Source organism: Saccostrea cucullata, unplaced genomic scaffold (assembly GCF_032062105.1).
Source record: "Saccostrea cucullata isolate Sc308-1 unplaced genomic scaffold, CSIRO_AGI_Scuc_v1 ctg231, whole genome shotgun sequence".
NCBI classification, from domain to species: Eukaryota; Metazoa; Mollusca; class Bivalvia; order Ostreida; family Ostreidae; genus Saccostrea; species Saccostrea cuccullata.
The window spans coordinates 195,497-208,112 of record NW_026926599.1 but is presented as its reverse complement, the minus strand read 5'-3'; the positions used below and the strand labels follow the sequence as shown (position 1 = coordinate 208,112).

Below are 12,616 nucleotides of genomic sequence, written 5' to 3'. Positions count from 1 at the left end.
TCTAGAATAATAATCATTTCATTATTTACGTCCTGCATGTATATATGTATGTATAAACTGATTTCAAAGTCCTGCTGAACCTACATAACCACTTATGAAGCAAAGAAAAATGAAGATTTGCAAAATATTTGAATTAAAAACTAGGAATCTTAGCTTTCTTTGAAGATGGGGTTTTTCGTTTTAACTCGGCCTTTGCAAATGCTTAAAAGCTATGCATTATTTGTTTTCTTAGGAGATATAACAGTGACATGGAGACAAACAAAGACATGTGTTTAATAACGTTAGATCTGTTTCTGTGGTAAAGGGTTTTATGTCTATGTGGCGAGTCTGTAGAACAATTTTTCGTGTGTTGCCACCTTTGTGACGTTTAATAATTTGTTTGAAATTCTCGAAAGTATTATTAAGAATGACATATAATTTTTAGCAGACACAAAATATCAAAATGAGAAATACAGCAAAACTCGGTTATAACGAAGTCACAAGGACCTATGAAATTACGTCGCTATATCCGTAATTCGTTATAACCGTATAAGAAATTCATTAAATATATATAGCTGGGGATCCAAGATGACTTCGCTATATCCGTGAATTCGCAATATCCGTGTTCGCACTAAGCGAGTTTTGCTGTAAGCCAATTTTGTAAAGGTGATAATCCAAATTTACTCTAATTTTCACTTAGAGTTAACAGACAAAACATGAAAATGGGTCTGAAAACGCTGAAACATGAATTTAAACAACAAACAAAAATGGGCGAAGTGGGATGGAAGAAGATAAATAACAAACTAATCCATGTGTTACATTTTTGTAATTAAAAACTACAGGTACTGTGAGCAATGAGCTCACTAAATGATACCCCCACCTCCCATAGGTTATAACTGGTGAAAAAGTCCATGTTTTGCTGTGGTCGGGAAACCCACAACATTTGTCGGATCAAAGAGTAAAATAGGAGGTGCACAATGGCAATATGTAATAAAGATTCTGTGAAAGTTGCATCAAATTTCCTTCAGTGGTATGAGAGGAGTTGCGGATAAGAGATGGGTACCCCAAAGCGTAACAGACGGACGGACGGACGGACAGACGTACAGACGGACGGAATTAACGATTACTATATACCCTCCCGCTTTTCAAGCGGGGGGTATAAAAATAATCATTTCAGTATTTACACTAGTACTGTATAAATGTATTTAGGAAATGTTTTCAAAGTCCAGTTGAACGTACAAAGCCGATTTTGAGGCAAAGGAAAATTTTTGCAAGTTCTTTGAATTAAAAACTTTGCATTGTTTTTTTTCTTTAAAAAGGATGTACTCAGCTATGTTAAGGAAGGTCAGAGTTCACATTCCTTGTATATTGTATTGTAAGTTTAACTGTGACGTCATTGAAATTTAACAAGCCACAAAAATTAATTGACGACATGATCATGCGTAAATAACAACTGGAATTTATTTATTGTATCGATTATTTATAAAATGTTCTAAAATCGCAATACTTGATAGCAATACAGTCGAGTAATAGAATAAAGCGTTTCTTCAAATATGACGTCATCAGCCTTGACATGACGCAGCACTGGTGATCCAGAGGACTAGATTCACTGGTTTAATAATAACAAAAAAGCTTAAATAAATATAATACCATTGCTAATTTTTCAACCTAATCATTAAAACTAAATGAAAATAATCTATTAAATACAATGTGTATAGAATATGAATTTATCTAGTAGATTGAAGCTGCATAGGGATAGGGAATGTAGAGAATATCGCTAAAACGATGAGCGTATTCGTGATTTACATCAAAAGTGCAAGGGCATAGACTATTTTGTTTGATCTGAAATTTGTAATATTTATTGCTTATATATTGTATATTTTGAAAAGTGCTGGGAGCTGAACCTGGTTTGCATAATAACATTATTTTTATTTACAACAGAATTTAAGCGAGGTGGAAATTTATAGCTATTATAAGCATTTTTGGCAAAATTTGAAGTACTTCGCAAACAGCACTGACTAGTTCCCAGCACTTTTTGGGAAGAGGAAATAAATTATTTATTTAAAAACTATTTAGAAAATATACCTGTTATATATAAAAGTTAATCACTTAATGTAAAATTTTTCCCTGTATTTAGATGCTTCTGAAAATTGTGACCATTTAAATGCGTTTAATTTTCAATATACTTAAATTTCATGCTTATAGCCTTTCTTTTGATAAAATGATTACACTGTACATTTTATATGTATTTTGTTTTTCCGTCCTTCCATCTTGCAGAAAGGTAATTACAAACACAAATTTATTAATACGATTCTTGCTTGAACATAATTTAGTATTGAATACATACTTTAAAAGAAGATGGAGAAAATCTAACAATTTATACGTTGAAAGAAAAAAGTTTGAAACAGTTTTGTCAAAGGGGTAAAATACTTTTTCACTTTTTCCTTGAAAAAAAGGAACATTGCATGGGGTTTTTGCAAAGTTGTGCGTTTTTTGATTGGGCATGATGATTAGATTGGTATTTTCATCAGTAATACTGTAAGGAACTTAAAATAGAATAAAATCAACTTATGTTGGATACTCTTTGAAAGATTAACTTTACAAAATGAGATCAAGAGTAAAATATTTTTACTGAAGAACAATTATTTCAGATATTATTATTTTGTTTATTTAGAAGAGTAAAGCTATTAAAAAGGATGACAAAGATTAAACAGAATATAAAATACACGTGCTACTGATAACGCATTTTAATTATTAACCGCCCTGACCTCTTTGAACACCAAATGAAGATTTTTCAATTACGAAATGAGTTCTGCCCAAAATTTATTACGTTATTGAATCGTAATTAAGTTTTCATTTAGTTTTCATAAATTCATCCCTATAACTGTAATCTGTAGAAATAATGAAAACTGTTAAATGATCATAGGTGGCAAGAAATGTATCAGTCTCCTGATCATGCAACAAATAATTAACTTAAGGTTACAGAAAAAGTTGCGTATCTTTCATCAATGTTCTGTTTAAAGATTTTTGTATGATAAATATATTTTTAAAGTGATTTAAACAATTCTGATTGATTAAAGGCGAAGAAATATGGCAAGATATTGCTGCAAAAGAGACAACTTAAGAGTAAATGCATATCGACCCCTTTGAAATTTGTACGGAATGCAGAAAAGATTCGAAGAAGGGAAAACCATTTAACGATTTGTGCCTACAAACCCTTGCATTGAAATTTAATTTCTATTCTTTTCCTTTAAAAATTGCTAAATAAATCTATAATTTAGAAGTCTAAATCTTGTATTGTTTTTTTTTTTTCAAATTTCGCGAGCACTTTTAAAATGCGTACACATATTATTGCGGAAATTGTGAAAAATGTAAAAATGATCACAGAAGGAGAATAAAGCATATATCTGTTTACGTTATTATAAAACAAATAAGTATCGTTAAAGGTTTAAGTAGATGTTGCATTTCTCTTATTATTTTTTTCTAGTGATCTACAGAAAAAATGAAGCACAAAATGATCTTAGAATTTTTTCCTTAAATTTAGTCGAAGAAATATATCAAACTGTGGCGACAAAAAGGACAACTTTTGTCCATGAAGTTCAAACGTATGGAATCTTGTACGGAATACATTGCAGATATCAAGAATGAAAAATCATTAACGGTTCTCGTCTTAAAAAAACCCCTTGAATTTGGGTTTAGATGTTATTGTAATACCTTTAAAATTTATTTTCTATATAATTCTTTAGTATCTTATGTAATTGTATAGATGTTCTGTGGCTCTGCTGAAAAAGTTAATATACCATAAAGAAATAACCTGAAAAATTTTATATTTTAAAAGTATATTATCAGCAGCATTATGAATACTATGTTGTTATTAGTTCAACGCCCTTGATAAATCATTGAATCTCTGTCTATTCGTTTTGTAGATTCCTTGTCGATATTTACGGGAGTCAAAGTGGAACATGATGTATGCAGTAGAAAAATGAATGAGAGACAACCCGTGTCAGAAGAAAATCAAGGTACATGTATAAACATGCTGACATAGAATATCCCAGTAAATAAAGTAATAACTATTCAATTAAGAATAATTTTTCTTTCCTTTTTTGAAACTGAGAAACAATACATCTAATCACTATTCATTATTTACATTGTAAACAAGGGTGTGTGAACTTTTTTGAAAATCCTGCTGATCCTAAAAAAGCCATTTATTAAGCAAAGAAAAATGATTTAGCAAGTCATTTGAATTTAAGACTTTGCACCATTGCTATTCTCTGTATAAGAATATATCCGTTTTTGTTCTGTCTTTGGAAATGTATTTATGTTATGTATAGGCTATGTATCAGCATTTGTTTGCAATATGCTGAAAAGTATTGTTGATTTGTTTTCAAATAAATAATTAATGTGTGTATGGGTCTCACATTTTCTGCAGAAAAATGTCACTGCGCGGAATTATTAATATTTCAATTTTTTAATGTTTTTACATTCAATCGATTTTCAATTTTAAGTCTCGTCAGCACTTTTAGAATACGTTAACAAATTTTTGACGGAAATTGTTGAAAATGAAACTTGCTCAACAATTGAATGATTGATACATCTGTTTCCTCATAATAAAGCACAAAGTTATCCTCTGGAGAAATAATTAGGTGTTGCTTTCTATTGATCAACATTCTTTTTGAGTTTTTGTACTGAAAATATTTTTGTAATAAACTGAAATTGATTAAGGAACATTTTCTTGAATTTAGACGAAGAAATATGTGAAAATGAGGCTTCAAAACAGACGACTGTAGATTCCATGAATATCGTACTCTTGGAGTCTTGTACAGAAACAATGGAAGATTCGATGAATCTAGAATCACATAAGAGTTTGTCTCTATTAAACCCTGATTTTAAATTAGATTTTTACTGTTTTACATTTAATTGTTTTACTTAAATAATTTCATGCTGTAATAGTCGAACATTTTATTGTTTTATTGAGCGGTGATAAAAAGTCAATGTTTGATCGAAGATGAAGATATCGGACCTGTCGATAAATGTAATATCGTTTATGTCACAGTAAAAGATCAGCTGCATTTTATTTGCATTCGTTAAAATTTGACAGAACTCCATCAAATTGATAAAGTTGAAATCATAGTCTCGGATTAAATAATAACAGAATATCTTATCATAATAAAAAGTTAAAGGTAAAGAAAAACATATTGAATGTGTATTCTCTGCCACGATGCCTTTTTCCACCCCTTGAACCAAACTCTTTGGTTCTTTGCTCCGACAAAACACATGTTGCCATATGGAACAGTCGATAAATGCATAACATTGTATATTATTGATATTGATTTTTTACTCTGTTGAAAAAAGTAAATATACCACCAATACAAAAATATGAGCCTGACAAAATTTACATTTCAAAAGTATAACATCAGAAGCATTAAAGAAGACCATAATGTTTATAGTTCAAAACCTTTGAAAAATCATTGAATATTTGTCTGTTCATTGTGTAGGTTCCTTGTCGATATCTAGAGGAGTAAAAGAGAAACATGATGTATACGCTAGTAAAATGAAGGAGACACAATCCGTGTCGGTAGAAAATCAAGGTACATGTATTAATATGCTGACATAGAATACTCCGATAATTAAAGTAATAACTAATCAATTTAGAATATTTCATTTCTTACCTTTTTTATAACTGAGAAACAATATTCATATTCATTATTTATCTTGTATACAAGTGTGTGTGTGAACTGTTTTAAAAGTCCTGCTGAATATAAAAATTAATTTAGCAAGCAAACAGGAATGATGTTGCAAGTTATTTGAATTTTAACCTTTCCTCCATTGTTATTTTTTGAATAAGTGTATATATGTTTCACTTTGTCTTTTGAAATGTATATATGCTACATATTGGCATTTATGTTGCATGTGAGCTAATCTGAATCCATTTATAAGATATTCCTGAACCAGGTGTCCGAATAGATAACTCTCCGATGAAATTAAATATGTCTCTGTATTCAGGGACTTCTGTAATATTTAACATTAAATTCCATTCCAATGAATTTTCAATATATTTTTCAAGTTAAGCCCTAAAAAGAAGCGAGTCACTTCGTAACATAACGAGAAACAAATACTTATTATTAAACATCTATTGATAATACTCGAATTTGATTGGCAAGTAGGAAAACTTTAAAACACAACAATGACTCCAAATGGTACTGTTTACAGCAATACTAACCTAGGAATATTTGCACGTGGGATATAATGACCCGGTCATTATTTTTAATGACCGCTAAAAATGACCGCTTAATCAAAAATTCGTTTTTGAGTAATGTTAATGCGTAAAATAATAATTATTCGAAAAAAAACAACGTTTTTGAAATTTTGCATTGTCTGTTTTGCATTACCATACAGAATACGGTAAAATGTTATCGTTACAATATATCGTTTCAATATATCGTTACAATTCAGTTCAATAGAATGTAGAGGCGGCTCTTCTAGTTAAATTCTGTGTTAGATTTTGACTGTGTAGAGGAAAATTAATCGTTAGTTATAACAATGTATGTCGCTATCAACCATATATTGTTTTAATCAGTAAATCGTGATGCAAAAACTTACACATGCAGATTGTAGACGCCAATGTAAACAAATGCACTATACGGTCTGTAGCAAATCCCGATCCCCATCAAAGAAAGAATTGATAACGGTTAGAGATTCACACTTTTCAATACATATCGGTATAATAAAACAATTAATTACCCCTTGTGAGTTCAGCATGGTGAAATAAGGACCCGCGACCTGGCCCACGAAGTGACCGAGGCCGCGTAGCGGCCGAGGTCAGGGCAGGTCATCGAGTTGGCCAGGTCGAGGGGCCTTATTTCACCATGTTGACCTCACAAGGCGTAATTAATTGTATATTATAACACTGAATTTTTTCCCCCAAATTAAGCATCGATTTCGATTAAAAACAATAAAGTAAATTTCTTTTTACTTTCCCCTCAATTGCCGATTTAGAACACCAATTAAACATGAGGATATTCACCAAATGATTTAGCATCAAATATATACTTTAAAAAAGTAAAGAATAAATGAAAATTAAAATCGTGAACACGTTTTTTGATAAATTTTGAAGGTGTTTTAAAGTTAAAAAAAGGTTTAAAAAATGTTCAGTATTTTGTTTTAAAAATCAACACTTTTTCATGTACATGTACTAAGTATGTGATTTTTGGAATGAGCGTTTTCCTATTTGGCATGATCCAAGTATATCAGTGATATTGTTATCAGTAACACTGTTCAAGGAATGTGAAACGCAATAAAATAAACGATTTAGATATTCTGTCCAATGCAATTTAAAAGAAAAGATAAAGAGTAATTTTTTTCCTTTTTATTACATTTAATTATTTTAGCTTATAAGACGCGTTGAAGTATTTGAAATTTGGATAAAAAATCGTAAACAGGTAATACAATACACGTGCTATTGTTCACACATTCTCAAAATTAACTGTCCTGATCTCTTTAAAAACACAAATGAAGTATTTTCCAGTTTTGAGATTAGAACTCCATCCATTGTTTTTAATTCTTTTAAATTAAAAAAAAGTATTAGAAAAAGAATTGCAGAAGTTTAAAGTCCAACAGTCCATTCCATCCCTATGGAAGTCAAAATATTTTTTTTCTATTTAGCTTCATAAAATTGATTGCTGATAGACAAATATGGGAGTCGTCAAGAGATTTAATTAGCATCAAATAAAAAACTTGAAATAGTTTTCAAACAAGTATGTCAAATGTAATAATAAATTTATTCCTGTCGTTTCACATCAACAGATCTTGTTTAAATGTGTGCATTGCAATTGCATTACATCGCGACATTCTATGGTTACCTTTCGATTGTTGTAACTTAAATTGCTGTTAATATGAAGCTACTAATATTCATTTTGCTAAAATGGATGTTGTTGATTTGTTTTTAAATATGTATAGGCAGTGTATAGGCATCGCATTTTCTGCAGAGAAATGTCATTAAGCGGAATTATTAATATTTCAATTGTTTAATGTTTTCCGTTGCGGGAAATTGTGTCGGATTTCCCTTTTAAATCTCTTTAGCACTTTCGGTATACAATGACATATTTGTAAGTTGGAAAAAAAATGATTACAGATTTAAAGATTCATAAATCTGTTTCTTTATCATAAATCTCAGAGTTATCCTCTTGAGCTGTAAGTAGGTGTTGCTTACCATTCATCAAGATTCTTGTTGAGTTTTTGTACTGAAAATATTTTTGTATTAAACTCAAATTGATTTAAGTACATTTTCTTGAATTTAGACAAAAAAAATATGTAAAAATGAGTCTTCAAAACAGACGACTGTAGATTCCATAAATATCGGACCCTTGGAATCTTGTACGGAAACGATAGAAGATTCGATGTATCCAGAATCACAAAACGGTTTGTCTCTACGAAACCCTGATTTTGAACTTGATTTTTACTGTTGTACCTTTAATGTTTTTTCCTTATAAAATTATATGCTGTGATAATCTAACACTTCCATTGTTTTACTGAGCGTTCATAAAAAGTTGATGTTTGATCGAAGTTGAAGATATCGGACCTGTCGATAAAATATTATATCGCGATCACAGTAATCGGGGATCAGCTGTATTCTATTTGCATTCGTTGGAGTTCGACATAACTCTGCGAAATTGATTAAGTTGAAATCGTAGTCTGGGAGTCAATAATAACAGAATGTTTTATCATAATAAAAAGTTAAAGGTATGCAAAACATAATGAATGTGCGTTCTCTGTCAATATGCCCTTTTCCCACCTTGAACCAAATTCTTTGATTCTTTGCTCCGACAAAACACATGTTGCCATAAAACACAGTCAATGCATAATATTGTATGTTATTGGTGTTGCTTTTCTACTCTGCTGAAAAAGTAAACATATATACCACCAATACAAAAATATGAGCCTGAAAAATTTACATTTCAGATTATAAAATTACTTGCTTTGAAGAAGACTATGTTGTTTATAGTTCAAAACCTTTGAAAAATCATTGAATATTTGTCTGTTCATTGTGTAGGTTCCTTGTGGATATCTAGAGGAGTAAAAGAGAAACATGATGTATACGCTAGTAAAATGAAGGAGACACAATCCGTGTCGGTAGAAAATCAAGGTACATGTATTAATATGCTGACATAGAATACTCCGGTAATTAAAGTATTACTCCCTTCCTATGATATTGTGGGTTCTATGGTATCGCGGTATTTCTGTTTATGAGCTGGCACGCGCTGAAAACGGCACGTGATAGCCCGATATTTTTTGACATTGTAAACATAGCCATGTTGAATTCCCTGACAATTTTTTTAGCAGAATTTCGCATCCTTTGATTTGTTAACTTCATTTCTGTAATATTTTCGCACTTTGGTCAACATTGATAAATTTTACGAAAACTATGTGATATATAACAATATGAAAACGATGAAAAAACTAAGATAACAAAGTTCAATCGGAACATGCTGTAGTTTGGTGTTTACTATGAAAACGAGGCTTCGAAGATCACGTGTTTTCCGTTTATGGAAGTGGAAAAAAAAATTAAAAAGTATGGAAAACAGTTTTCGTAAAAAATTAACAAAAATTTCGCTGGTCAAAAAAAAAATTGAACACTGCAGTTTGAGCTGAAACATTACGAATTATTTATCAAACAAAGCTTTTTTGTCTTTTTTTATCAAAATATTTTTCACTAGAGAAAAAATATGTTAAAGAATTAAAAATTCAAAGTTAAACCAATAAAAATAAAAAAAAAAAATCAGCAGGGTTTTTTAAATTCAGGAAAAATATCAAACCGATAGATACTTGTTAAATATTTACAATTTGTTACTTTTAATTTTTTTTATTTTCTATTTAAATATTTGTGTCAATTTTCTCTTTATTGCATTTTTTATATTTAAAAAAAAAATATTGTTCATTGTATCAAAATTTGCCTACTACTACTACTTTTCATATCCTAATTTTTTAGAGTAAAAAGAAAGATATTATTATAAAGACTTCAAAAGAGTTTTGCATGTCTGGAGAGAACATGTGATGTTTGTAAATGAAGAATATCTGTCTAAAAAGCAACTATAATCTATTTTGTTCTTAAAAACCCTATTAAAGATAAAAACAAGGGATAAAATCCTATTAGTAAGAAAATAAATTATATCTCACTTCAATGTACAAGTGGGTGGAAGGAGAAGTACAGTACTTCTAATAGCCCCCGGCCCCCATTCTTAAATCTACATATACTTCAATGGTTGATAATCTTTTATTTCACTTTGAAGTACAATATCATAAAAGTTTAATTACAACAAAGTCATTAAATTATAGGCATATCATAGTTAAATTGCACTTTTATTTTTTTTTAAATATGACACTGCTAGGCCGCCATAGTCTAGTGTCAACCGGATACCGCGATACCATAGAACTCTTTCGCGTTGTAAGGTAAACAGTGGTACTTCTTTTCGATAGCTCCTAGTAGATAAACAACATGATGAAAATTCAACATCAGAACAATAAATATAGATAAATAATAGAAGAAACTGAAAATGATATTACTTTCTTGAAATATCCCAGGTATGGTAGATATTTTTACAAAATAGGTTAACTACCGCGATACCATAGGACCCCAGCGTAATAACTAATAAATTTAGAATATTTTATTTCTTACCTTTTTTATAACTGAGAAACAATATTCATATTCATTATTTATATTGTATACAAGTGTTTGTGTGAACTGTTTTCAAGCCCAGCTGAATCTAAAAATCCATTTTTTAAGAAAACAGAGATGATGTTGCAAGTAATTTAAATTTAAATATTGCACCATTGCTCTTCTTTGAATAAGGGTATATCCGTTTTACTTTGTCTTTTCAAAAGTATTAATGCCACATTTTAGAATTTAATTGCAAGTAAGCTAATGTAAAACCAATTATAAGATATACCTGAATATGTAGACCGTTTAGAGAAGTGTCTGATAAAATAAAAGCTGTTTATGCCTCCTATAAGAAATATCAGCCTGATAGTGCAGTGAAAAACAACCAAACACAGATATGCAGTTTTGTCGATTATGTCATTGTTTCTGAATTCAGAAGCTTCTGTAGTATTTGATCATTAAATTCCAATCCAATGAATTTTCAAGTTAACATCTAAGCGGAAGCAAGTTCATTTGTATTATTACAAGAGACAAATACAAATCAAAACACAGATTTTTTCCCCAAAATTTAGCACCCATTTCAATTAAAACAATAAAGTAAATTTCGTTTTCCTTCCCCTCCCCCCAATTGCCAAGAGATGATTTCAAACACATTCCATATGGGAATATTCACTGAATGATTAAGGATCAAATACATACATTAACAAGAGGCCCATGGGCCACATCACTCACCTGAGCACTAGGGTTAGGAAAAAGTAGAAAATGGCTTTTTATTGTAAAGTTTAAATAAAAAAAGTAGTCCTATGACCAATCATAAATCTGTATTTTTTTTAAATGGTTTTTAAAAATTTTCCTTTATATATCTTTAAAAATTTTGGTCGGCCATTTTGGCCCGCCCCTGACCCAGGGGGTCATGATTTGAACAAATTTGAATCTACACTACTTGAGCATGTTTCCATATAGATATGATGAATTATGGCTTTGTCATTCTTGAGAAGAAGATGTTTAAAGTATTTGCCTATATATAACTATGTAAAAGTTTGGTCGGCCATTTTGGCCCCGCCCTACCCTGGGGGTCATGATTTGAACAAACCTGAATGTACACTACTTCCATGCTTCCATATAAATATGATGAATTATGACTTTGTCATTCTTGAGAATAAGATTTTTAAAGAAAGTCCCTATATATTCCTATGTAAAATTTTGGTCGGCCATTTTTTGCCTCACCCTACCTTCTAAGGTCATGATTTTAACAAACTTAAATCAACACTACGTAAGCATGCTCCCATATAAATATAATGAATTATGGCTTTGTCATTCTTGGGAAGAAGATTTTTAAAGAAATTTCCTATATATTTCTATGTAAAACTTTGGTTGGCTATTTTGGCCCTGCCCTACCCCCGGGGGTCATGATTTTATCAATATTGAATCTAAACACCTGAGCATACTACTATATAAAAATGATGAATTATAGCTTTGTCATTCTTGAGAAGAAGATTTTTAAAGAAATTTCCTATATATTTCTATGTAAAACTTTGGTCGGCTATTTTGGCCCTGCCCTACCCCCGGGGGTCATGATTTTAACAATATTGAATCTACACTACCTGAGAATGTTTCCCCATATAAGTTTCATCTTACCTGGCACAGTGGTTCGCGAGAAAAAGATTTTTAAAATATTCCACCAAATTTTCATTAATTCCCAATTATCTCCCTTTGAATGAAGGCGTGGCCCTTCATTTGATCGAACTTGAATCCCCTTTACTGAAGGATACTTTGTGGCAAGTTTGGTTGGAATTGGCCCAGCGGTTCTTGATAAGATGTCGAAAATGTGATTAGTTTACGCACAGACAGACGGACAATGTGATCAGAAAAGCTGGTAAAGGATATATAAAACTTAAACTTAAAAACACGTTTTTTTTGATAAATTTTGAAATTGTTTTATAGTTTTGTAAAAAAAAAGTCTCAATATTGTTCAGCATTTTG

General features: G+C 30.6%; 1 protein-coding gene across 1 annotated transcript in view; it reads left to right on the top strand.

Annotated features, from left to right (window-relative positions):
* LOC134272207 (uncharacterized) overlaps positions 1-12,616 on the top strand; it is a 77,823-nt gene that overhangs the window by 42,302 nt on the left and 22,905 nt on the right. The window contains exons 14-19 of the mRNA XM_062754453.1: positions 3,906-3,998; positions 4,722-4,841; positions 5,475-5,567; positions 5,917-5,990; positions 8,277-8,397; positions 9,029-9,121. Coding sequence (XP_062610437.1) covers positions 3,906-3,998; positions 4,722-4,841; positions 5,475-5,567; positions 5,917-5,990; positions 8,277-8,397; positions 9,029-9,121 — 594 coding nt within the window. The remainder of the gene's footprint in view (positions 1-3,905; positions 3,999-4,721; positions 4,842-5,474; positions 5,568-5,916; positions 5,991-8,276; positions 8,398-9,028; positions 9,122-12,616) is intronic.